This window comes from Lissotriton helveticus, chromosome 9 (genome assembly GCF_964261635.1).
Source record: "Lissotriton helveticus chromosome 9, aLisHel1.1, whole genome shotgun sequence".
Classification (NCBI taxonomy): Eukaryota; Metazoa; Chordata; class Amphibia; order Caudata; family Salamandridae; genus Lissotriton; species Lissotriton helveticus.
In genome coordinates this window covers 287,817,923-287,841,795 of record NC_136070.1, presented here as the reverse complement: position 1 = coordinate 287,841,795, position 23,873 = coordinate 287,817,923, and the positions used below count along the sequence as shown (strand labels likewise).

The 23,873-nt window shown below is 43.5% G+C and overlaps 1 protein-coding gene across 2 annotated transcripts in view; it reads left to right on the top strand.

Annotated features, from left to right (window-relative positions):
- SEL1L (SEL1L adaptor subunit of SYVN1 ubiquitin ligase) overlaps positions 1-23,873 on the top strand; it is a 324,711-nt gene that overhangs the window by 137,964 nt on the left and 162,874 nt on the right. For both annotated transcript variants that reach the window (XM_078660004.1, XM_078660003.1), the window contains exons 12-13: positions 11,528-11,596; positions 19,035-19,112. In XM_078660004.1, the coding sequence (XP_078516130.1) occupies positions 11,528-11,596; positions 19,035-19,112 (147 nt within the window). The remainder of the gene's footprint in view (positions 1-11,527; positions 11,597-19,034; positions 19,113-23,873) is intronic.

Genomic DNA, 23,873 nt, shown 5'->3' with positions numbered 1-23,873 from the left:
CAAGTCTTTCATTATCCTAATGTCGCAAAATGTGTTTATTTGGGTAGAAATCCATTCTTATTATTAAAGTGAACCCCCAACCATGGTGTTCCATTTTCAATTCTGAGTTTGTGCTTCTCCAGACCAAGCACTCAAACTATACTGTCTACTAGTATGGATGACATGTGACTCCAACACCTTGTAGACCTCTGTAACGTTTCCTATAAACTGATTTACACATGTATGATTGATTGTGTGTGATGTAAAGTGCTCTGATACTCTACACTGGTATGAGTGGAGCTATAAAACTAATAAATGAATCTGAGAGAGAGTAGTTTTGGAGACTTGAGGGGCACTGGTAAATGGTGGTGTTGAGGGAATCCATGGCAGAGGTGGCCATGGGAGGGGGCAACAAACATTGTCGCACGTGGCGCCACCAGCGCTAAAGCAGGCCCTGATCATTGGGCCCACCACCATGTGAGTTAGCAGGGCTGGATCCTGGATCCTGTCCGAGCAGGAGGCTTTGGAAAGGACAGCGAGGGGGACACATTTGTATGGGGGGAGGGGAGTCGCTGTATCTGTGTTTTTTTCTCTATTTACCGCTGTATCTAACTAGAATAATTCAGGCACTCCACTTATCACTCCTTGAGGCAAATGAAGGCCACGGGCAGCTTCAAGGTGAGAATCTGTCTAGTAGAAGCTGTTTAGGCAGGCACACCAGTTTACATCACAAAGTTTGTCTTTTAGTGAGTGACAGGCCACCACCCTTCTTCCTACCTTTTCCCGCTGCTCTCGGGGGGGGGGGGTACGGGGTTAACTTTGCATCACCAGTGGCTAAGATGAATTCATTCGACCCATCACTCTTTTGTTTTCATCAGAGTTGGCAGGAGCACTCTTCCTGCTAGGATCTTGAAATTGAAGCCTCAGTCAGAACGTAAACAAGCATTGACATATCCAATAGGTATCGCTGTTGGAATGTTATACGTATTTAGTTAAGCAGCACAATATCCTTGGTTCAACAACATAGTGTTGCATGGCTAAACACTTATAAGGTCCGAAAGGCGAGACCTATTGGCTATGCCAATGCTTGTTTTAAAATAATGATCACTAACTTTTTTGATGTTTCCACATATGAAAAGCAAGCCTCATTCCTTTCCTTTTACTTTTAAATGCATGTATTTATAACACTAAGCACAGAAGCTGTACTGAAACATAAAATAGTTTGTGTCACTTTTAAAAGGGCAGTAATTATTTACCATCCGATCCACATATGTGTTTATTTAATAAATCAACAAGAAAAAAGTCCTTACTTATAATCCTTTCTCTTTTATCCAAAATAATAAAGCTGTATTTCTATCTTTTTAAACTCAGTAGTCTTTTAACAGATTTGCCTTCATATCGTGCTTTACTAATTTAAAACCAAGTTCCCACAGCTTTATCTGTAGCTTGTGGCCAGGCATAGCCATGTGTTGTTTACTCAGCTGTGCTTTACGACCAGCAGGCCTCAACTTCTACGCCTTTTTCAGGAAGAAAAACCGCTTGCTGTATTGTAATGTCCTGAAAAAGTTTGGCCTCCATCTGTTCTGACAGACAGCTTCCTTCAAACAGCTTTGAACAGCTGTTTAAAAGATCTTTTTTTTCTAGCGCAGGGAATAAGCACAGTGCAGTCTATTTAAAACACAAACATTCCAAGCCAGCACAAATCTATTGTGCTGTAATGTAAAAAAATCACTTTTTATTTTAGCAGCAACTAATTACTCCGATAATGTGAATACCTTTTAATATTAGCATAATGTATCTAAAGATAATGCTGTAACATTTTATATTGAGTCCTAGCTGTGTAAAGCACACACATTTGTTTTTTTGTTTTCTTTCTATGAGGCCTATTTTTTCCTATTGAGTATTATTTCTAATGTTTTTTACCACTGTAGCAATATTCACACATCTATACTTTTGTTACTGTTTTACTTTTAATGGTAGTGTGCAGCTATTTAGCATTTGTTACATAATTCATTCCTTGAATTTTAAAATGCAATTCTCAGTTACATTTGCAGAACAGAATTACGACAACAAACCCAATTGAGCTAATTCCAGACAGTTTCAAGAAGGGGGTCATACACTCAGAAGACACAACACTGCTTGTTACAGCCATTCTTACACAAAAAACATGGTCACTACACACTGAAACAAGTACTTCACAAACCACATAGACACTAAAAAAAACAATTAACCCACCAATCAACACTTAGGACAAAAGCAAGAGACAGCCCAGAAACTGTACTGAAACCAAACCATTTGTAAATACCAATTGTAAGTCATATTTACAAACTAACGGACTCTCAAAAAATAGTACAGAGATTACACCAAGACAAATAGACAGCCATGTTGAAAAAAAACGGCCTGGAGCCTCAGACCTTTTCCAAAATACACCAAATTACCAGTTAGGCTGGCAGAGCACTCAAAAGCGCTTCATATAAGTGCGCAGATCAGGATCCTTTTTTTAAATATATATTTGTTCCACAGTGTACTATACATTATGGAAGAAATACCCTATTTAATATATAATGTATATAAACCTATTTAGTACTTTCTAAATCCATATTGGTATCTCCAAGACATCAACACTTTCTAGGAAGTATGCTAGGAGCAGGCATGCCAAAAATATTATAGCATATATAATATTATAACAAAGTAGTACTTAATGTAAACTGTACCGTTCAAGAATTCCAAAGTTAGAGAAAAATCTCCTCATTACCTGCCTTCATTTGCTGCAGCAAACAAAAAAACAAACCGAAATCTTGGCCAAGCTAATCCAGACAAAAGTGTTGCTACAGCAAGCTTACCACACCAAAGTCTCCACCTTCCAACTGCCAAGTTCTGAGTGACCTAATGGTCGTTTTGAAATACTCTCGCCAAAGAAGATCTCAGTCGGGAGAGGCCATCACCCAGTGGGTCAGATCAGGAAAACTGGAGAACACGTTGGTCTGCAAAGACAAAGGGTCTCCTCATGCAGGGTACTTTCCTCAGTGGATTCCTGCCTTCTCAACCGCACTCTTGGATGGCCGCGTCTCCAATGAAGTACCCGTTCGGGCGCTAATTTGTAGAATAAAAAGCCTTTTTAGGGCTCACTGATGCACCGGTCCTTAAACCAACAAAGAAGAGATTGGCACGAAGCTGTAATATTAAAGAGAATACATTTATTAACCTCACATGAGGGAGACTGCATCAATACGGTACCCTCAGGCCACTGTATGAGGCAGTCCAAGGAGTACAGAATCCATGGGTCTTTTATTGCCAGTTTATTGCTGAGTTAGCATGAAGACTCAAAAAGAGGCAGTACAACTGTACATACAAATACATATAAGGATTCATAAGAATCGCTTAGTCAACAGAGTCGGAGGAGGTACAATATTGCTGACATTAGTTAAAATAGCCTGACATTACAGTGTATAACGGGTGCACTGGCCTTTCTGAGCACGTGCAGTGCTCTGGCTCAATGCCTGAAGGAGTTAACTGTAACTGATGACTTAAGCAGAATACAAGGGCAGGCAACAATGAAGAGGGAGAAAGCATATGGCGAGCACATGGCTAAATAAAATGGCTGCCAAAAACAAAATGGCTTCAGCTGATGCTAACGTCCATTTCAGCTAGTTTCCACACCAACATCAGAAGTAGGTTATTGTTGCTATTCCCGCTACTTTCTGGTCACGAAGTAGGATGGACGCCTCCATACTACTACATCTATTTAATCTCACCTACTTCCATAAGAGGAGAAATTCAAAATGTTCATGTTATTTTAAACCCTGTCTACCCTGGAGACTTAAATGGTAGCGCTGGATGTATATTTCCATATACTCGTCCTGACGGCACACAGGCGTTACTTGGGGTTCATTGTGGCTCAAGAGCAGTTGCTGTGTTCCCCCTTTGGGTTTGACACCAGCTGGCAGGCTCTCTCAACACCTGGGTGGACAAACTCAGTCATAGATGTCTAGCTGATCATGAATGTTGTCTTCTTCCCGAGCTGGTGCAACGTCTCTCCCGTGATTGGGGAGAACCGTGGTAGATCTATTTGCCACCAATAAGAACGCGCACTGTCAGCACTTCTGTGCATTGGCGTTTCCAAGGGGGCTCTTTCTCGGAGACTCATTTCGTCTCGAGTGGGGCTCAGGACTGCTGTACGCCTTCCTGTCGATACCACTTCTACCTCTAGGTCTGAAGATCAGATGGACTGGGACAAGTCATCTTGTGTCTCCGGATTGGGCACAAAGAGTATGGCATCTCAAACTTGTGAGTATTAGCAATTGTTTTCTGATGAGGCAGCCCCTTCGGGAGGATCTTCTGTAACAGCTACAAGGTAGGGTTCTACACTTCAACCTTAAAAAGAACAGTTCTTGTTTGGATGGAAAAGTCCTCAGCATGGTTAAAGGCGTGTACCCCTTCTCTGTGTGCCCAACTGTACTGTTGTCTTGTCCTTAATACTGATTTTCTTTTTGTCGTAGGCACACACGGACCATACATGTGCACCATGACATAGGCCTTTCACACAGATTGCAGTCTTGTTGGACAGCAAGGGGCACGTAAAGCGCTGCCTTCATAGTGGGGATTTAATCAGGAGTTAAATAGCAGAAACTCAGTGGTGGCAGCGTACCTTATAGTGATCAGTAGTAGTGAACAGAACCTTTTTTCCTGTGTCACTGAAGGCTCACTCTCCTGTTTCAAAGTTAATCAGCTGTGTGCTTAACTCACCCTTGTCCTATATCATGTAAATGTAAAGTGCTGTGGAGTGCAGGAGGAGGGATTCTGCTTGAAGTATGTGTGCCTTGGAAGGGTACAGTACAGGTGTAGAGCAGTGCTGTGCGATGTATGTGTGGTTCATGTATGTACTGGGTGAATGTAGTGCTGTGCAACGCATGCACAATGAAAGCTTGTGCTCGGTGTATGTGTCCTTGCGTGAAGTACAATGCATGAATGGTGAATTGTTGTGTAGCATGCATAAAATGAGTGTGTGTGGTAGCAGTGTTAGTTGGCAAATATCACATCCTGGCACAGTTTTGAAAAGCTCCAGTGCTGAACTGTGCACATAGACTGAATGTGTGTTCTGAATGTATGTGTACTTGAAATGGTACAATACATGGAGGTAACCATGCTGGACAGCAAGTGCGCTGAGAATGCAAACTGAGTAAGTGTACCTGTGTTAGAACTGGGGGTCTCTAGTTGGCAGAGGTAGGTACCACTGTCCGAATAGGGACCCTTGCTTCTAGTCAGGGTAAGGAGGAACCCCTCTGAGATAACCCCTGCTCACCCCCTGGGTAGCTTGGCACGAGCAGTCAAGGCTTTTCAAAGGCAATGTGTAAAGTATTTGAACCAAAACTCACAGTAACACAGTGAAAACACCACAAACAAACTCCACAACAGTTTAGAAAAATAAAGGTATTTAATCTGAACTACATAAGGCCAAAACGACAAAAATCCAACATACACAGTTCAGGAATATGGTTGCAAAAGAGTTCTTAAAGTTGCGATAAAATAATCCACAGTTGCGTGAAAAGTTCACAGTTGCGTCACGTTTAGCCAACAGTACCTTTAAATGCGACAAAGTTCCAAAACAGAAACTGGTGCGGTGGAAAACAAGCGATGCGTCACTCCTGAGACCCTGGAGAGGCGATGCGACAGCCCCGCTGGATGTAGCAGGCATGATGTGGTGACTCCGGTCTGTATGGGGAGGGATGCGATACCTTGTATGGATTCCGGTGCCGAGGTTCCGTAGTGAAAGAAGCTTGCAAAGGCACGATGCGATGATCTTTGGAGTTGTGACGATCTCCGGGGCGACGATGTGCGGACCAGCGGGGATCTTCCTCTCGCAGCTCCTCGATGCGATGGCTCTGTGACGACACTCGCAGCGACGTGATGCGGTCCGCAAGCAAGCGGTGCGACGATCTCACCCAGCGACGACAGGCTCTGGGACGACATTCGCAGTGATGGTAATCTTCCCGCACCGGTCTGGTGCGTCCCGCAAACAAAGGATGCGACGACTCTGGCAGCGGCAACAGGCGCTGCGACGATCTCGGCCTTCGTAGCGGCGGGAATTTCCTTGCACTGTCGGGGATGCGCTCCGCAAGCGAGCGATGCGACCAAACCTGCAGAAAGTCTTTTAAAAGCTTGGTTTCCCGCTTCCCCACACAGGTATAACTTCCAGAGGCACCACGACTGGCCCCAAGCACTCTAGGCAGGACAGAACTCTCTCAGAGAGTTCAGGGAAGCTGGGGGTAAAGTCCTTTTGTTCCTGGGACTTCTTAACAGGGAGCCAGCTCTTCTCAGGCCCTTGGAGATTCCTTCAAGCAAGTGGACACAGCACCAAAAGCAAAGTCCTTCCCCTCTCCTTGGCAGCAAAGCAACAGCAGGTCAGTCCAGCAAAGCAACAGCAGGACTGTCTTCCATCTTCAGTTTCAGCTTTCTCCTTGGCAGAGGTTCCTTCTTGATTCCAGGATGATCTAATTTTCTGTAGTCAGGGGTCCTGTACTTATACCCCTAAAAGTCTTTGATCCCTTTGTGCAGGAGGGCTCTGAGCCCGGTCTGAACCAGTTCTGGGTGTTCCTTGAGCACTTTGTTTTCCTGGCCTCTCCTTTCCTTTCAGAGAGAGGGGCAGGGTCGTCCGCTGCCAGCAGGAGGTGGAGCCAGCATTGTGGAAGGCAGGCACAGCCCTATTCAGGCCCAGGTGCTACCCCCTCCCACCACTCTAGATGCAGATGGAGCTATTCAGCCCAGGGATGGCCCACTCAGACTCGGGGAGCCACCCAGCCCCTGTTACTCACAAACCAGACAGTCCATTCACAAACAGGCCAAGGCACACAGAAAGGTCAGACAAGAGACCAACAACTTTCTAAAAGTGCTGTTCTCAAACACAGGATTTAAAAACAACCTTTCCTAAAAGATGTGTTATTAAATTCTGAGTTCAGCGATACCAGACTTTTATGTCCGATCTTGCTCCTATGGGAAGATATGCTGGTAGCCACTGTAGCCAGCATCCCCCATGATAGCCTATGGGGCAAGATAGCCTTACACTAGTGAAAAACTAAAATGGCTGTAATTCACTACCAGAGCATGTCACCTGCACAAGTACATGCTCTACCTTTCACATACACTGCACCCTGCCAAGGGGGTACCTTGGGCGTTCCATAGGGGTGACCAATGTGTACAGAAAGGGAAGGGTTAGGCCTGGCCAGTGGGGACACTGACCAGGAGGACATGGCAGTTCACAGACTGCACACAGGCACTGCGGTGGCAGGCCTGAGACACCATTTTAGGGCTACTCATGTGGGTGGCACAACCAGTGCTGCAGGCCCACTAGTAGTTTATGTTATCACCAGCCCTGGCACACTCAGTGCCCTTTACTAGGGACTTCTTGGTGACCCAATTATGCCAATCGTGGATAACCAATCATAATAACAATTTACACAGGGAGCACTTGCACTTTGACAATGAACAGCAGTGGCAAAGTGCCCAAAGCATCTAAACCAGCAAAAACGAAATCCAGCACAGCATCAAAAATACAGGAGGTAGAGGCAAAAAGATAGGGGGAAACCACGCCAAAGATGCCAGGTCTAACAGCCTGCAATGGTACATTATATGGAGGACCCTGGGTTCCGTTTTTGGAAGCCCAGGCCTGCCTGGTGAAGACATGAGGAGGAGAGGAATTCTTCCCCCCCACCCCCCAAACAGATGTGTATTGCTGCATTCCTGTGAGCTGGGTGGGACACACTGAAGGAAGGGATGAATATACTCTCAATTTACACTTCAGAGGTTGCTCTTTGGTTCACTGACCAATCTCAGGAAAGGAAATGGGGCTGATAAGGAAATCATAAAGAGTAGCACACAGAGCCTGGGATTAACCTTTTGATGCATATAATCACTGTGACTGACATCCAGCTGTAAACTCTGGTCACTCCCATGAATTGTGATGTGCGTCAGACGGCTTCAGAGCCTTGCCTGCTGTGACAGACTTCCTTCCAGGAGTAAAGAAGAAAAGGAGAAATGTACAGTTTAAAAAAAGCAAAACTCCAACATAAAACTTCAAACACTCAGACCTTAATTTACATTTGGTGTCTGGAAAAAGATGAAAAGAATGGGAGGTAGAGACCACAAAATTAGTCGTCTACCAAGCAGCCAAACAAGCTGTGAGAGAAGAGGAAGCTCTGCAGGACTTCTGCATCTGACCAGGTCTGTGGGTAAAATCCTGCTGGTCTCTCTGCTGGGTGAAGGGACATTACCCAGTAAAACCAAAACCACCTGACCTGGAGCACAAGTGCTTGCCTTGCCAGTGTGCCTTGTGAGAAAGAGGAGAGCGTTGTAGGGTGTGAGGACCAGTGGGGAGCCCTACCATGAGGACTCCCAGTGTGAGGTGGGAGGATTCAGCTGTGCACTAATGGGTCGTAGTCAGTGTGCAAGAGTGTCCGTTCTGCACCCCTCACCCCCTATGCAGGAGAAGGATGCCATGGACTGACCAAAGTGTAAAGTGCTGTGTGGGTCTTGGTAAGCCCATATGCCAGAAGTGGCCACCAGCAAAGTTGCTGCTATAAAGGAGTGCTGAGATTCGTAACCGCCATGGTGGAGGCATTTACACACTGGAGGAGTCTACTTCCAATTTATAATGCACCACAACAACCCCATATGCCAGGAGAGGCTGCCCATATCTACTTTGCGAAGAGGTTTAGGCCATCGCTTGAGAAAAAGACTGAGGTTGCGTTTTGTGGGTCGAGCCCACACAGCGAGAGAACTGCCACTGACTAATCACGGAGGTCTCAATGGATGCTGCTGCATCCAGTCAGGAGCTGAAGAAATGATACTACCCTACCACTCCCTCCCTTACTGGGGGTGCTGGCCTACTGCGTCTTCGCGAGTCTGGAGCTGCTCCGTTAACTGTAGGACTTGACGTCAAGAGTGTGAGCCTGCGGCACCGGATGCCGCTCTTGGGTCGCGAGCAGCCCAAATTCTCCAATCAGAATCAGAACTTGCGGGTGCGCACACTGAGGACACCCGCTGCAATTCCGAACATTCTTGTGTTGCAGAGGTGGTTAAGATATGAGCTGGTCTTGTTGGTCCCTGGGGGTGGCAGGGGGTGTGGCTTGCTGTTAAAGGTGCTACTGCACCACATACATTTCCTGAAGAGCCAAAAGGTAACCCTGGTGCAAGGCCTATTAGTGGGCATTTCCTGGATGTGACCCCCCCCCAGTGAATGGGGAATAACCCAGAGAGATCATTACAAGGAAGGGATTTGGCTGACCACTACTAGAGCTCAGACCTCAAGGGAACTGTGTTTGGGCTCATGCATATCGTTATTCCTTTGCATGTTTGTGAAGTTAGAAATAAAACACTTATTTTCCTTATAATAGGAAGTATTTGAATGAACATTGATTTAGTGTTTGAACTGTTTGCACTTTGACTTATGATTTGTACTCACCTGTATTTAGCCTTCCCTCCCAAGGAAGCCTTTGACTGCTAGTCCACCGCTACCACAGAGTCAAGTGCAGAAGAGGTACTTGGCCCAATTGCTCAGGATTCCTTTGTATTTAGAGCCCGGGACTTGAGGAGTAAAAGGCCTCAAACACTATGGATGGGACAAGAAGCCTCAATGTGCCCTGTGGCACTCTAAATGGGGTTCTCACTGTTGATTATCTACTTTTCTGTGTGTGCAAACCTTATACATTTTTGTTGAATTTTTAAAAGTGAAAACAACTGTGTTCACTGTGCTGTAGCGACGAGCTGCTGGGCTCATGTTCTTCACAGTATGCTCAGGTAGAATCGGAACATTTCTAAAATAGACTTTGTGTCCCTATCATGAATGCATGAGGCAGGACAATGTTAGGTTCTGTAAAAAGATGATGACAAGGAAAAATAAGCTCAGATACCAACTAGCCTGTAACAGGCTAGAGGTTCAGTACATGTTAGCCATTTTTATGGTGTTCATGGCAATTTTTGAGTGCTGCAAACGGGTTAAAATACTAGTCCTTTAAGAAAAATAAATGTCTGTTGTGTAAAATTAGACTTGCATTCAAAGTTAACTTTTTAGCGCGAGCCTGGAATTCGCATCCAAAGGATGCGGTCCAGGTGGAGAACTATAGCTAGCTGACTCAGGGGAATGAAGGACAAGAAACTGCCACGCGCTGGATTTCACGCGCACCCACATTCACGCATGCGCACAGCCACACGCATACACAGTCATAGACAGGCGCACCCCCCCCCCCAGTCACACGCATACACACAGACTCCAAGACACATACACACACACACGCTCACACACAGCCCCCCCCCCCCCCCGCCGCGCGCGCGCACACACACACACATGCCCCGCCCTCGCAGCCCACTCACCGGCTTCCTTGGTCCGGCAGCAGGACTCTTCCTCCCTCCTTCGGCACCGGGGCGCAGGGTAGGCTCCTGCCTGCTCCGGTGCTCCAAACAGCCGCGGCTCTTCCGTGGGAGGTGGGGTAGGCTCCCGCCCTCCTACTTCCTGTTTCCGGTTGTCCCGCCCGGCCTGCCTGACTTCCTGGTCGCAAGCCGGGCGGCGATGTTCCATTTTTTGAGATTGCAGCTGCTAGTAGGATTGCCAGAGTGAATAAAGTGATATACATTAGCAGTTTTGTGTGGTGTGTGGACTTTAGATACAGTCTGCAGGGAAATGCTGTATGTTTTAAAGGCACTATTACAATTCTTTTTTAGCACAAGTACAGACAACGATTTGCAGAGCCAAAAGCTCTTTCAAATGCATATGTAGAGCTACTTGCTCGGCTAATGCTTTATTCTGAACTCATAGTTGAGCATTCAAATGCATGGTGGCCATTTTTAAATGCATTTTCATGTGCTTTATTAAATGTATTTCAAGATGGCTTAGATGCCTTTGGTACATGCTTACACATGCATGATCATGGTTACCATATTGAAATGCTTTTTATAGCTTGAAAAAAAAGTTCAAGATTTTCACCATTGTATCTGCATGTATGTGCTTGCATAGGGGGGTCACCTTGGAAGTAATTTATTCCAGATGGTTGTGCATGCATACTCATACATGCTTCTCTTCTCACCATTTAACAATTTGTTCTGGTGTACTTTATCATTAATAACTTTTATTTAAGTATTAATTATTTAAAAAAATTAAAAGCCATTATTATTTGTAATACCAATACATCTAAGTCACGTAAATACAACACATATTGCATTACAAATGCTATAGGTGTCACATTTGCGAAAGTTATAACTATTGGCATTGTAAATGACAAAGCTATTAATTTAGCTATTTTCAAAACCAACACAGAAATAAAAAAATTGTCATTTACAATACCAATAGCTCAAAATTTTCTAATGCGAGACCTATTGCATTGCAAATGCTTGTTGAATTATACATTTGGGCTGCAGTTGTCACAAACAAGCACAATTGTTATGCCTTTGGTGAAACTAATACCAGTACCTGAAGATGTTATCTCATGTCTGGGAATCATATTAGATGATCTTTCACGTAGATGAGTTGAAAAATCTTTTACAATTTGATTTCTTGTAGAGAGCGTTTGAGTACTTCAATCAAGCAGCAAATGCTGGAAATTCGCACGCCATGGCCTTCCTAGGAAAGGTATGTAAGCGCCGAAAAACAGCTATGTAGCCAAATTATTTGCAAAGTAATAGATTAACATATTTAGGAAATTATCGTTCTTTCCATGATGGTTAAAAAAAATCAGTAGAGTGTATCTGCTCTGTATATATGCCATTGGCTTTAATAAGCGTAATTGTTTTGTTTGAGCCCTGATAGTTGATGTTGCCTTATATAACTGCAAGCCCACTGACATTTTTCTTGGTCTTGTGTAATTAATTGAATGTATTGCTTTTTGTTTTCTTATTCTGCTTTCAAGCACAGCAGTTCCATGTCCTGAATATACATTTTTAATCCTAGTGTAGCTTCATTTGTAACTGGGATACTCTATTACAACCACGCTCTTAATGTTCAAAAAATGAATAAATTACATGAAGCCTCCTCATAATTTTAACAAAATGGTTAATTTAATTAAGTTTCCATTTTTTTTTTTTGTCGCTTCCCTCATAAAGTCACCATATTTCTAATGATTGGTGTCCACAATGATGGCGATGAAGGAGTAAGAACATTCAGAAAAATTCATGGCTCAGTCAGTCGATAAAACTTTTTGTTTTTTTACAATAATAAAGGTACTAAATAACAGCATATCATTCAAATAAAAATAAGCAAGTCAGTATCATAGAATATGTAATACATCTTCTGCAAGCCTATAAAACACATTTTCTTTAAAATAAGAGATAAATATCATCTTAAAATGTATTAAAATCAACTATTCCATTCATGGGCACATAGACCTTCTGGTATATCATACACAATAGTGCTATCCTTTAATAACTCATTCTCCTAATAGCCTAAAAGATCTAAATGTCATCATTACTCTTTACATTTGAGGAACACTTTAACTTTATTTATGTATTTCCCAATAGTCAGGCGATATCTAAATTTGTCATTCCCACTAAGAGGTTTGCCGCTTGCATCCTATTTTTAATATCATATTTTTAAAAAATCGGGCCTAAAATCTCTCTTCGTATATCTAAAAATCTTCAAGCAATCTAATTAAAACATGTAAAATATCACGGGTAGTACCTAAAGTGCAGGTGCATTTACCATTGCTATCTATCATTACATTTTTAACCCCTTTATTCGCGTAACAGGGGTTTATCCCATTTCGCAATCTTAGCACTTGACGCCGTAACAGGCAGCTGGGTAATCTATCTAAGGAAAAAGTAAATCATTTTTCCATGCCAAGGCCATATGGGAAACTGAGGTTTTCCATGAGAGGTACTCCTGGCCGTGTGTTCGAGACACTTCAATTCCCAGTGTCCTAAGTTCTTTCTTATCTATCTTTAGATGGAGGGACTGAGGGCACAACTTTAGCTTTAACACACCATACGCTTCGTTTATTGAGGCTCTTGTCTCTTTTGCCCAGGTCAACTTGCTGTTGGCAATTTCATGTTTACACAACTGAGAGATTTTTTGGTCCTCACCTGATCCCAAACGCTGCAAGAAACGTAGTAAAGCCATTCAAGCTGTTATAGCCCAAGAGGTGATTCCCAATTCTAATCTTGCTGCTTGTACCATAGACGATCTAGGCAGCGAGAACAAACTTTAAAGGATATTTCCCACCTCTTTGTCCTAATCATATTTAACACTTAAATAGAGTACCTCTGCACCATACAGGAACTGTGGAGGGATCATTGCTAGATAGGCCTATATAACCGGCCTATCGGACATTTCTCCATATATACTTTTACATCTTTTTAATCCATTCATGGAAGCAGATGCCCTCATTTTTAATGCATCCAAGTGGGTATACCATTTCAGGCTACTCATAAACCACATCAGCAATTTCAGTACATATGTTCCTAGCTTTCCGGTTTATTTACTAGCTTGAATATCCTAGCTCTTTATCTAACAGATAGGAATAAGGTGACACAAATATGTGCAAATTTGCTGCACTGTATAATGTTCAATAATAATAAATCTTTATTTGGGCGCAGTCGCTACCATAAAAGACACAATCATGCATTAAAAATAGCATCATTACAGTCAAGTTAAAAAATTGAACATCTAATTTAAAAAAATTGAGATAAAACGCCATGCATTGTTATGGTGATGAAAAGGGTAAAAAAAGAATAATGCTAAAATACAGGAGGCCAATCAATAATCAATCAGGTCTAGATAGTTTGGATCTATAGGCAGCCCCCAGGAAACCTGTCACTGCACAGAGTGTAAGTTCATTAGGCAACAGCTGTAAATGCATAAGTGGCGCTCTGGCTTGCCTAAACTTCAAGCTCCTTAAAAGGGGATGAGGAAACTGCCTTCTTAGGAGGATAAAAAATGTACACAGAAGGATAAAATGTAACGTGGCCTGTAGACACCTAGAGTAACATCCACAGGGTCCTCATGTTTGGGGGGGGGGGGGGAACAAAGCCAGACGGGGATGCCAAGAGGTCGTGAAGGAGTTTAAATCTAAAGTGAGATGGCTTAAAACCTCTTAAATGCGCTAGTAAGGGTAAAAAGGTAATATTCCATTCCCTCAACAGACTTTAACAAGGTGTGCGCCCTCACTGTTGGTTTCCGGACTTCGGTTTTTGCAGAGATATATTTAAAATATAGATCTTTTATAATGTTAAGGTCCTGAGGCATTACAGTGTCACATAAAAGAAAAATATCTGGCCTACCTAGAGCAAAAAAAGACCCCTTTACATAACGTATCCAGAAAACTTTAGAACTACGCTCTAATAACAGGCAGTCTAAGAGGATCAGGCTATTTAGGTTCATGTTTCTCTCGGCCATATTTTCACCCAACACAATAGAGGCTTAACTGCCACCTGGTCTGCTTCAAAGTAAACACCCAACTCTTCGTACACTTCATAGGTGGCGTGCATTGAGGGAACCGCAAGATCTGACGCAAAAACGTGCTTTGGGTCACCTGTAACTGGTGTGCTGCAATATACCCCCATTCTTCACTACAATAGAGTGCCTTTGAGGTGCCTATAGACTGATACAATTTTAGAATCACCTCTGGTCCCACGATCCCAATCTGTGGGTATAGCTGGCAGTGGCACCTACAGATTTGTTCAGATCGCCCAGCTTGCCTTCGAGTAGTGTTCTCCAGTTTAATTAGCCGTCGAATAAGATTCCCAGATAGGGTAAAGCTAGGACCTTTGCTAGAATGTGAGAGCCTGCTTTAAAAAATTTCAACTAGAGACGCCGGGGGCCCACTTCCAAAATGTACAACTTAGTGAAGTTGTCAGACCGGTCCAGTCTATCCATAAAAACAACAAACCCATCAATTAAACCTGCAATCCCAGACTGTGCAAGCCATAAGCACCACATTGTCAGCACATAGTAAGACTGGCAAAGATCTCCTGTCGGCTTTGGGGGAATCTGACTGTAAAGCCAGAATGTTTCTTTTTCTTTAAGTGACGTTGGTAAGAAATTTTTTAAAGATATGATTTTTTCTTTTTACACTATCTTGGTGCACTAATTTGTGGTTTGGGGAACTATCCTATCAAGATACTTTAGTTCAACACCAAAAGTCACAGACCTTTTCTGTATTTACCATATAGCACGGTATGGATACAAAATGACTACGCTGATTTAAGTGTTTACTTTGGAACCACTGCCCTTCCGCATGGGAAATGAATTAGAAAGAATTGTTTTAAACTAATAAGTGATGCACACATCAGTAATTAACACTGGGTGGTCAGGTGATGGTACACTTACAGTGTAATGGCACTTTATGCAAGTGTCACAATGAAAAGTACCTGTACCGATAATTGTGTAATATGGTTTTGCAGCCTTTAAAAAGTCTGGGAAGACGAAACACGTGTTGGCTGAGGTGTTTGAGTAATGATGTACCTGGATGTGTTTCTGAATTAAACAAGAATCCTATACCATTTGTGTTTGGACTGAGTTTGACCACTGCGAAATTTGGAACTCTACAAGAAAAGGGGATCAACAATTACAAATTGGACAAATTGCAGGAAGTCTGGAATATTATATATTGCACTATGACTATTGCTACTGTGTAGTACTTTGTAAGTTAGAGTTTCCGTAGGAAGAGCGTTTTTTTTTATTTTGATAATAACTTTGGCGCTGCCATTTGACGAATCTTCCAGAAACTTTCCCCCAAAAAGTTAATTCACCTCAGCCCCTTCCTGGAATGTTTTGGGGTGATATGTCAAGCGGGGACTGAAAAAGTGATGGTCCCAAATTTAGTCTCCATTTGAAATCTGTATGCACATGCTCCTCATTAACACTCGAAATGTGTTGAATTCAGTCCTCACATACTTAGTTAGCCTCTCATTGTCTCTAAAATACTGTTTTATGTATCTACCAGTGGTGCTGTGCAGTGGTGCAATCGCATACCGGTATAGGTGCAGTGTATCTGCCTCAGCATATGTGCACCAGGATAGGGTTGTTGTCTGAAGCTGTACAGCAGAAATGTTCAGCATTATGAATGGAGACTTGAAGATGTTCTGAGCAGATGATTCTATTCAGCCTAGAATATATGAAAGTTATGAATGGATGAGTAATGTGTGAATTCTGTTTGGTCTGCTTTAGCTCCCTCCATACATCTAACCGCCTCCAGCTCAGGAGTCATGCCCCAAAACCAGTTGCAGATGCCTTGCTGTGTGTAAAATGATGTATCATCCTTTCTTTTGTTCTCTATCTGAGGCTTAACTTTGCCATTCATTACAGCATTCCACTTTCCACATAACTACTTGTCCCAACCATCAATGTATTGTTTAAGAGTCTGTTGTTAAGGATAGATATGTATGTTTCTTGCTAATCCGTCTATACGTTGATAACCAGAGCACCGATTTAGCACACCGGATATCAGTGGCAGCGTTGTTTTTAGTAAAAGTAATTTTAGTAAAAGTAATACTTCAAAGCATTCAGATCGTTTGCAGTATTTGAAGTGACAAGTATCCTGGTTACTGTTCTAGTTAGAGGACGTTTGTTTGTGTTTGAGTTTCACAGACCTCATGCTATCTTTCTCATCATATTTCCATGCCCAGCAGCTACTTATTCGTCCGTGGGTTTCCTAATGATGTAGGTTTGGTTATTTGATGTTTTATTTTGAGCCCGATTTAGAGTTTGGTGGATGAGTAGTCCATCACAAAAGTGATGTATATCTTGTCCACCTTATTGCAAATGCATTAGCATATAAAGCACGGCATATATTACATATTTTGACAGAGTAACCTGTTTGCCAAACTTTAAAGCAGGGTCTTTGTCTTTTGGGTCAAGGTATTGATTTGTGATACTTTGGCACCCATTTAACTAACTATTTTTTTGCCTCTGCAGGATGAGTGAAAAATGGGGATTCCTTATTACCCATTATTCTTAAACTAGAGGGGAACGTGAGCATGAACTTCAGGATCATTGACTGAAGTTTTTGTTTAACTTCCCTGAATTAGTTTATTTGCTTATAGACAACTGCCTTGTAGTCCGGGATTAGGATGATTTGACTGTTTTGGGGTACACAAGGGCCATATTTTCACGCATAGTTGAGGAGGTTGGCCGCCACCACCCTCGGTAGCGCACCTGGCCTGGGAGCGATTGTCTGGAAGGAACCCTGTGTGCCTGTTCCACCAAGAAAAAATTTGGAAAGTTAGCCAGAGGCTCCTCTGACATGGACAATTTGTCTTCATTTGCACAACCTAAACACAATGTTTCCTTTGATTCCCAAAGTGTCTTGGACTTTTGTTATGGTGATGTACATGGTTCTTTGGTAATGAAAGGAAACCTTTTCTTTCTGCCTTGTGCAGAGGGCAGCCTTTCAAACATAAAAAAGAAGAGGCTTATTGCAGCACACCCATTACTATGTAAACCAATCCAAAATGGTATTGGACAATTATTAGTTACAGATTAAGTCCCAATTATGCTGGGTATATGGGGATAATACAATAAGACAAGTGATATGAAGAGCATTCAAATGGTCCACAAACGTCATTAGTAGATAATTCTTTTAAGTTTGTTTCTGAAAGATTCCCAGCACACGATTCAGCCGACACGTGTTTCGTCTTCACTCAGACTTTTACACGGTAATATTGGGAATAATGACGCAGTGAGTTCCAATGTAGGTCTGTTCACGTAGCACGTCCGGTAGCGTGTTCGCCACCCCAAAATCGGTCACGCAATGTACCCGGTAGTCAAAAAAAGAAGAAAGCTGCAGTACGGTACATGATGCAAACGATTCCAAATTTCAAGTGATGATCTGCCCACTGTTAGTGTCGCCCCTTGAATTTTATATATGCTGTCAAAATATGCAGTAGTTATATAATAGTAAATCTCCAATGTCCTTGTCCTGAAAGTCTTCTGCAACTATGAGGTAAGTTGCAAAGAATGAGGCGCGACCATGGTAAGTCGGTAACCCTGTGCACGCGTTTGACTCCACCGGAATGGCACGTCCATCTGCTCGTAATATCGGCCTTTCAAACAGGTGCACAGTTTCTCCCTGATTTGACCATCACACCTTGTGAGATGATGTTCGCAAACCGTAGGACAATAACATGCTGTAAGATTGTGTGGGAGCTCTTTCAAAATTCTGGGTCTCCATTTTTGGAAGGCATTCCTCCTGCAACGGTGCTCACCAGATTACAATGTATTTCATAAATCTTTGAAAACTTGAATTAGCTTTTCTTTTGTAGCACAATGAGGCCCTTACTGGCTGTGTGCTTTCTTAATCCACAAATGAAGTAAATAAATATGTGCCCTATGTCATATAGGGCCAGATGTAGCAAAGGGTTTTGCCCATTCTGTGTCAATGGGGAAATGTGTTGATACATATGGCCCATAGTACCTTAAGTCATTCTTGAGTTTATAATCAGAAAGCACTTAACAATCTAGACTTCTATGTCCATTCTTATAATGGGGAAGACTAATTTAAAAGTCCTAAAGTGTAAAGTACTTTTGGCTGTCAAATCCAAGCTCACTAAGGGTGACTCGTGAGAAGAGGCCACCTGACAACTATGAGAATGCTCCATTACTTGAACAGGAGGAGCATCACATGGGACCTAATAGTATAGATGTATATGCAGTTAAGCAATAGAGCATGAAACCTTCCATTCATTTATAACATAAAAAGTAGCACAAGAGACAGCGTTTCATCACGGACTACTGTAGTTTTAATATGATCTCGAAGTGGTGGAAGGTAGAAAATCGAAGAATTTTCTTTGTCAGTTAAATGGTATGGAATGATTGTGTCAAATAATCCCCACTAGAACTGATGAGAAGGGATACATTACTTAATAAGCTAGGGACAAAATATCAAAACTTGACAGAGATGATGAGCCAGACCCATAGATGTAGGTATGTACATGGCTCTGCTTAATACTTTCTTTTTATACTGGACATTCTGAAAACAATAGTTAGGTATGTTCCTATAGAGTATTATCCACTACACTATTTGTATTACTTTTAAAACCCCTAGAGGAACTTAACATTTTGTTCATATCTTTTACAGATGTATTCAGAGGGCAGTGACATTGTGCCCCAGAGCAACGAGACCGCACTACACTATTTCAAGAAGGCTGCAGACATGGTAGGTTTATAAAAATCATTGCTTTGTTTAACAGCCTAATGGAACTAGCACTTATTCACGTTTGTCTCATTTCAGATTACTTTTATTTGGAAATCGTATATTGGAGGGTTGAGCCTACAAGCAAGGGTTCTTCTCGCATTTTGAATCATGCTATGTCCTTTTGATTGATACTTTTATCTGCCAAGTCCTCAGCCCTTGAATCTATTCCTGGTGCCAAACTGGATCTGGAAAAGTTGAAACAGCCTTCCAGCGCCAGTAAGTGGCATCTGTCTTCATCTCCCTGCCAGGTTTCACCCTAGATATGATGATACTAGAGCCATTTAGACGCTACCCCAGTGCCCTAGCATGAGTTGCTTTTTTTTCTGCATTCTTGATGGGGTCACAGTCCGTTGCCCTGGCGTGTAGCTACGGCCCTAACCGTGATGACACACAATATTTATCCTCATTCTGGGGCCACATATTAGATATGGGATCCACACATGTGATATGGGGGGGGCCGGGGGGATTTTAACATAGCATTGCACCCAGCAGCGAACCGCTCCAACCCTCAGCCTCACCATTACAACAGGGCACGTGTAGTGCTGTTGGCGATACTGGAAGAGCACGGGCTAGTAGATGCCTGGAGGTATACACATCCCACTAGGAGGGAGGGCACATATTACACCTCTGGTCATACCACGTGGTCTCGGCTTGACTACTGGTTCTGCTCCCGGGGCACGGCGCCTTGGATCCAATCCTTAACTCATCTTGCCCGTACATACAGATGTTTTGCAAGTGTATGTGCAGAGTTTCTCCACCTAAAAAGTCATGTTTCAAACTCAGTTGTCTCTTTCATGGACAGATGTCCATTCTAGATGCCCACAAGGTCTGCTTGTGGTTTTTGGGGCCTAAGCGCAACTCTGAGGTCGTATGACCCTTACTGCCTCATGAATTCTGGCCATTATAGTGTAGGAGTTAAAACTCTTTTTGTTGCCAGTACACAGTTACTCTGCAGCTCGTTGTCGATCCCATTGCAGATCACCCTGAATGTCCTGCTCCTCACCCTTGTCTGCCAAGTCTTCAAAGCAAGCATTGTCGTGTGACAAGGCCTTAAATAAAAGCACATGATTCATCTTATGAGGGAATCCTCTGCATTCAGGCATCCATCCCACTTTAGGAAGTATGTATCCTTATAGGTGACATTGCTGCCCGACTCCTGGTCTGGAGCCTCGCCAGAACCAGTGGATATCATTCTGGTGCCCTCTCTAGCTCAGACCCAGCACCAGCTCTCAAACCTCGCCTTAATCCTGTGCCCAGTATACCCAGAGTCCACATTGGCTGACACGGACTCTGCTGGTTATTATTATTATTATTAAAGGGGTTTGTAAAGCGCCTGGTGACGCCTCCCGGCGTGTCCCTGCGCTGTGGAGAGAGAGTCTTAGGAGGATGGAGACATATAACAGGCAGCTAGAGAGTGAAAAGATACGTTTTCACCAGTTTTCTAAAGGAGACCTCATTTTTATCTAGTCTGATATTCATGGGAAGAGAATTCCATTTCTTCGCTGCAAGGGTGCGGAAGGACCTGCCTCCCATTCTGGCTTTTTTAGGAAGCGATGTTTTGAGCATACCCGTTCCCTTGGAGCGAAGGGATCTGTTGGGCTCATACAATAAGGCTAAATCAGACATGTAGGATGTAGCTTTTTGATGGATAATCCTGTGGCACCAGAGGAGTGCTTTAAATAGTATCCTCTTACCGATAGGTAACCAGTGGAGAGTAGCTAGGGAAGGTTTGGAAGGAGCTCTGCGGGGGAGTCTCAGCACTAGACGTGCGGCTGAGTTTTGTAGGACTTGTAATTTTCTGATGTTTTTTTCAGAAGTGCCCAGCAGCAGCACGTTGCCATAGTCTATTCGGGAGGTAATGAGTGCCTGAGTCATGGTGCGCCTGGAGTTCACAGGGAGCAAGTCCAGGGTTCGATTAAGAGTTTTCATGACTCCAAAGCACTTCCCTACTGTTTTTTTGACATGGCTATCATAGGAGAGCTTGTTGTCTATCCAGACACCCAAGTTCTTAGCTTCCTGACTGGGAGTTGGTAGGGGTCCCAGGCAGGTAGGCCACCAATCATTAGTCCATGTTGTGTCTTTTCCTCCTATTATGAGTACCTCAGTTTTTGTGCCATTTAATTTGAGGCAATGTTCGGTCATCCAAGCTGCAAGCTTGCTCATACAGGATTTAAAGTTTTCGGCCTCAGAGGAGGGAGCTTGAGACAGGGAGATCAGAAGTTGAGTATCGTCGGCGTAAGAGACAATCTCTACGCCGAACGATTGGACCACCTCTGCCAACGGTGCCATGTATAGGTTAAACAGGGTGGGACTCAGGGCAGAGCCCTGAGGTACCCCCTGTTCTAATGTTATGCTGTCCGAAAGGAAGGTCCCTCTCTGGACCTGAAAGCTCCTGTTGGTAAGGAAAGCCTTCAGCCATCCCAGCGCCTCTTTGATGACCCCCGCTCTGTTTAGACACTGTAGCAAGATGGAATGTGCTACAGTGTCAAACGCGGCGCTGAGGTCCAGCATGATAAGAGCCATGGTCTTGCCTTCGTCAGCTCCTTCCCGCAGAGTTTCAGTAGCTCTCAGGAGTGCTGTCTCTGTGGAGAAGCTCGATCTGAAGCCCGACTGCGATGAATGATAAGCATTATGGGCTTCAAGATGGGCCATAAGTTGGACATTGGCTACTTTCTCTGCTAATTTTGCCAGATAGGGTAGCAGGGAGATAGGGCGTAGGTTCTCCAATTTGTCTTGACTTATGTTAGATTTTTTTTTGATTGGAAGCACTATAGCTTTCTTCCATTCTGCAGGTAAGCAAGCAGTGGAAAAAGATATTTGGAGCAGGTGTCTGAAGTGGGGCTCTAAAACAGCAAGACTGGCTGCTAAAATTTTGGGTGGAGCGGGATCTCGTGGCGAGCCAGATTTGATACTTTTACAGGTTTTCACTAGAATTTCAACAGGGGGAACGTAGAAAACACATAGACAGGATTGTGTACGTATAAGGTCTTCACTCTCTGCAAAATCAATGCCAGATTTTATGTTGCTAGAGAAATTAGCATATATGTTCGTGATTTTGCCAGAGAAAAACTTAGCAATTTTATTACAGGTTTCTACTGAGTCCTTTTGTGAAGTGGAATTAGAATCAATTATTGAGATTTCCTTGTAAATTTGGAAGAGCTCCTTCGAGGAGTTTTCAGCTTCCAGGATCGAATTATTATAGTGAGATGCCTTGGACAAGCGTATCTTTTTATTATATTCTTTTTGTGCTACTTTATATCGGGCTTTAATTTCAGGGCAGAAGTTAAGGCGCCATTCTCTTTCGAGCTTTTTACAGGCGGTTTTGGCAAATTGGAGCTCCTGACTAAACCACGGGGCAGTTTTTTTAGTCCTCGTGGCGTTAGTTACCGTACGATTAGGGGCAGTAATGTCCAAAGCTTTCGTGATGCATTCTTGTAGATGCTCATATGCTGTCTCACAGTCGGATCCTCTAGGAGATCCTGCATCTTGGAGGATTTTTGTGACGGAGTTTATAGAGAAGTTTTTCCATTTCCTGCGTTTATAACGCTGTGAGCTTTGTTTGTACTGCTCCATACCATCTAGTTGGAGTTGTATAGGGATAATAAAATGATCAGACCAGGGTACTGGCTTGGGAGATAGGGTCTGAACTCCCTTCCAGTTCCCAAAGACAGGGTCCAATAAATGTCCATGTTGGTGTGAAGGGTCATTATTTTTTAACTCTAGTTGTAAGGAGAGTAGCTCGGCTTTGATGTCTACCGCCTCCTTATCGATGGGGTCATCAAAGTGGACATTTAAATCACCTAGTACTAGTAATCGTGTTTTTCTAAGTGCTAGATGGGTTAAGGCTTCCATAAGAGTGAAAGTGAAATCATAGAGCCCTCCAGGGGGACGGTACATGAGGATACCTGAGAAAGAGTGGTTGGGTCCAGTAGTGATGGTAAATAAGCCAGCTTCACTATGGTCAACAAAAATAGGAGAGAGGGTACATTCTAGAGGAGCTTTAGTGGCAATGGCAATACCCCCGCCTCTACCATCCTTCCTATCCAATCTGGAGAGGGAGTAGCCGGGAGGTAGGGCCTGAATGATATCGGGGTCTGAGTATTCGTCCAGCCATGTTTCCGTAAGAAACAGGGCATCAATCTCGTCATCCTCGAGCAGATGAAAGATTTCTGTACGGTGTTTTCGAAGGGACCTGCAGTTAAGTAGGGCAGCTTTTATTATGCATGTCGCACTATTAGTTTTTACATTTTTTTCTGGAGCAAATGTGCATATAGTACAATTCTTTAGCGATAGCGCATTCATAGAATGTTTGCAGCATAAGGCAATGTTGGACTGGATATCCAACAGTTCTTGTCTGTCATACCTTATGGTAGCAACTGTAGGAGAGCCAGGGTTTGTGGCCCCGCGCCCCGTCCGGCTGCGGACGGGCGCAGACGGGCTTGACTTTGGCTCGACTTCGGCGCGCTTCCGGCGCGCCCGCTGCACGCGTCCGCTGCGCGGTCGCTGACCAAAGCACATTTATAACGTAGGGGGAGGTCGCTAGAGCGCTGACCTGTGATCCCTGAGCCCGTAGGTGCAAGGCTCCTCCTCATTACCATTAGCCTAGACCTTGTATGTTCTATTCCACCATGTTCTGATTCCCAGTGGCACACCTACGGCCCCATTGAACCCTCAACATTCTCACTGGATTTACATTGTGGGTCCTCCTTCAACTCCAATCAA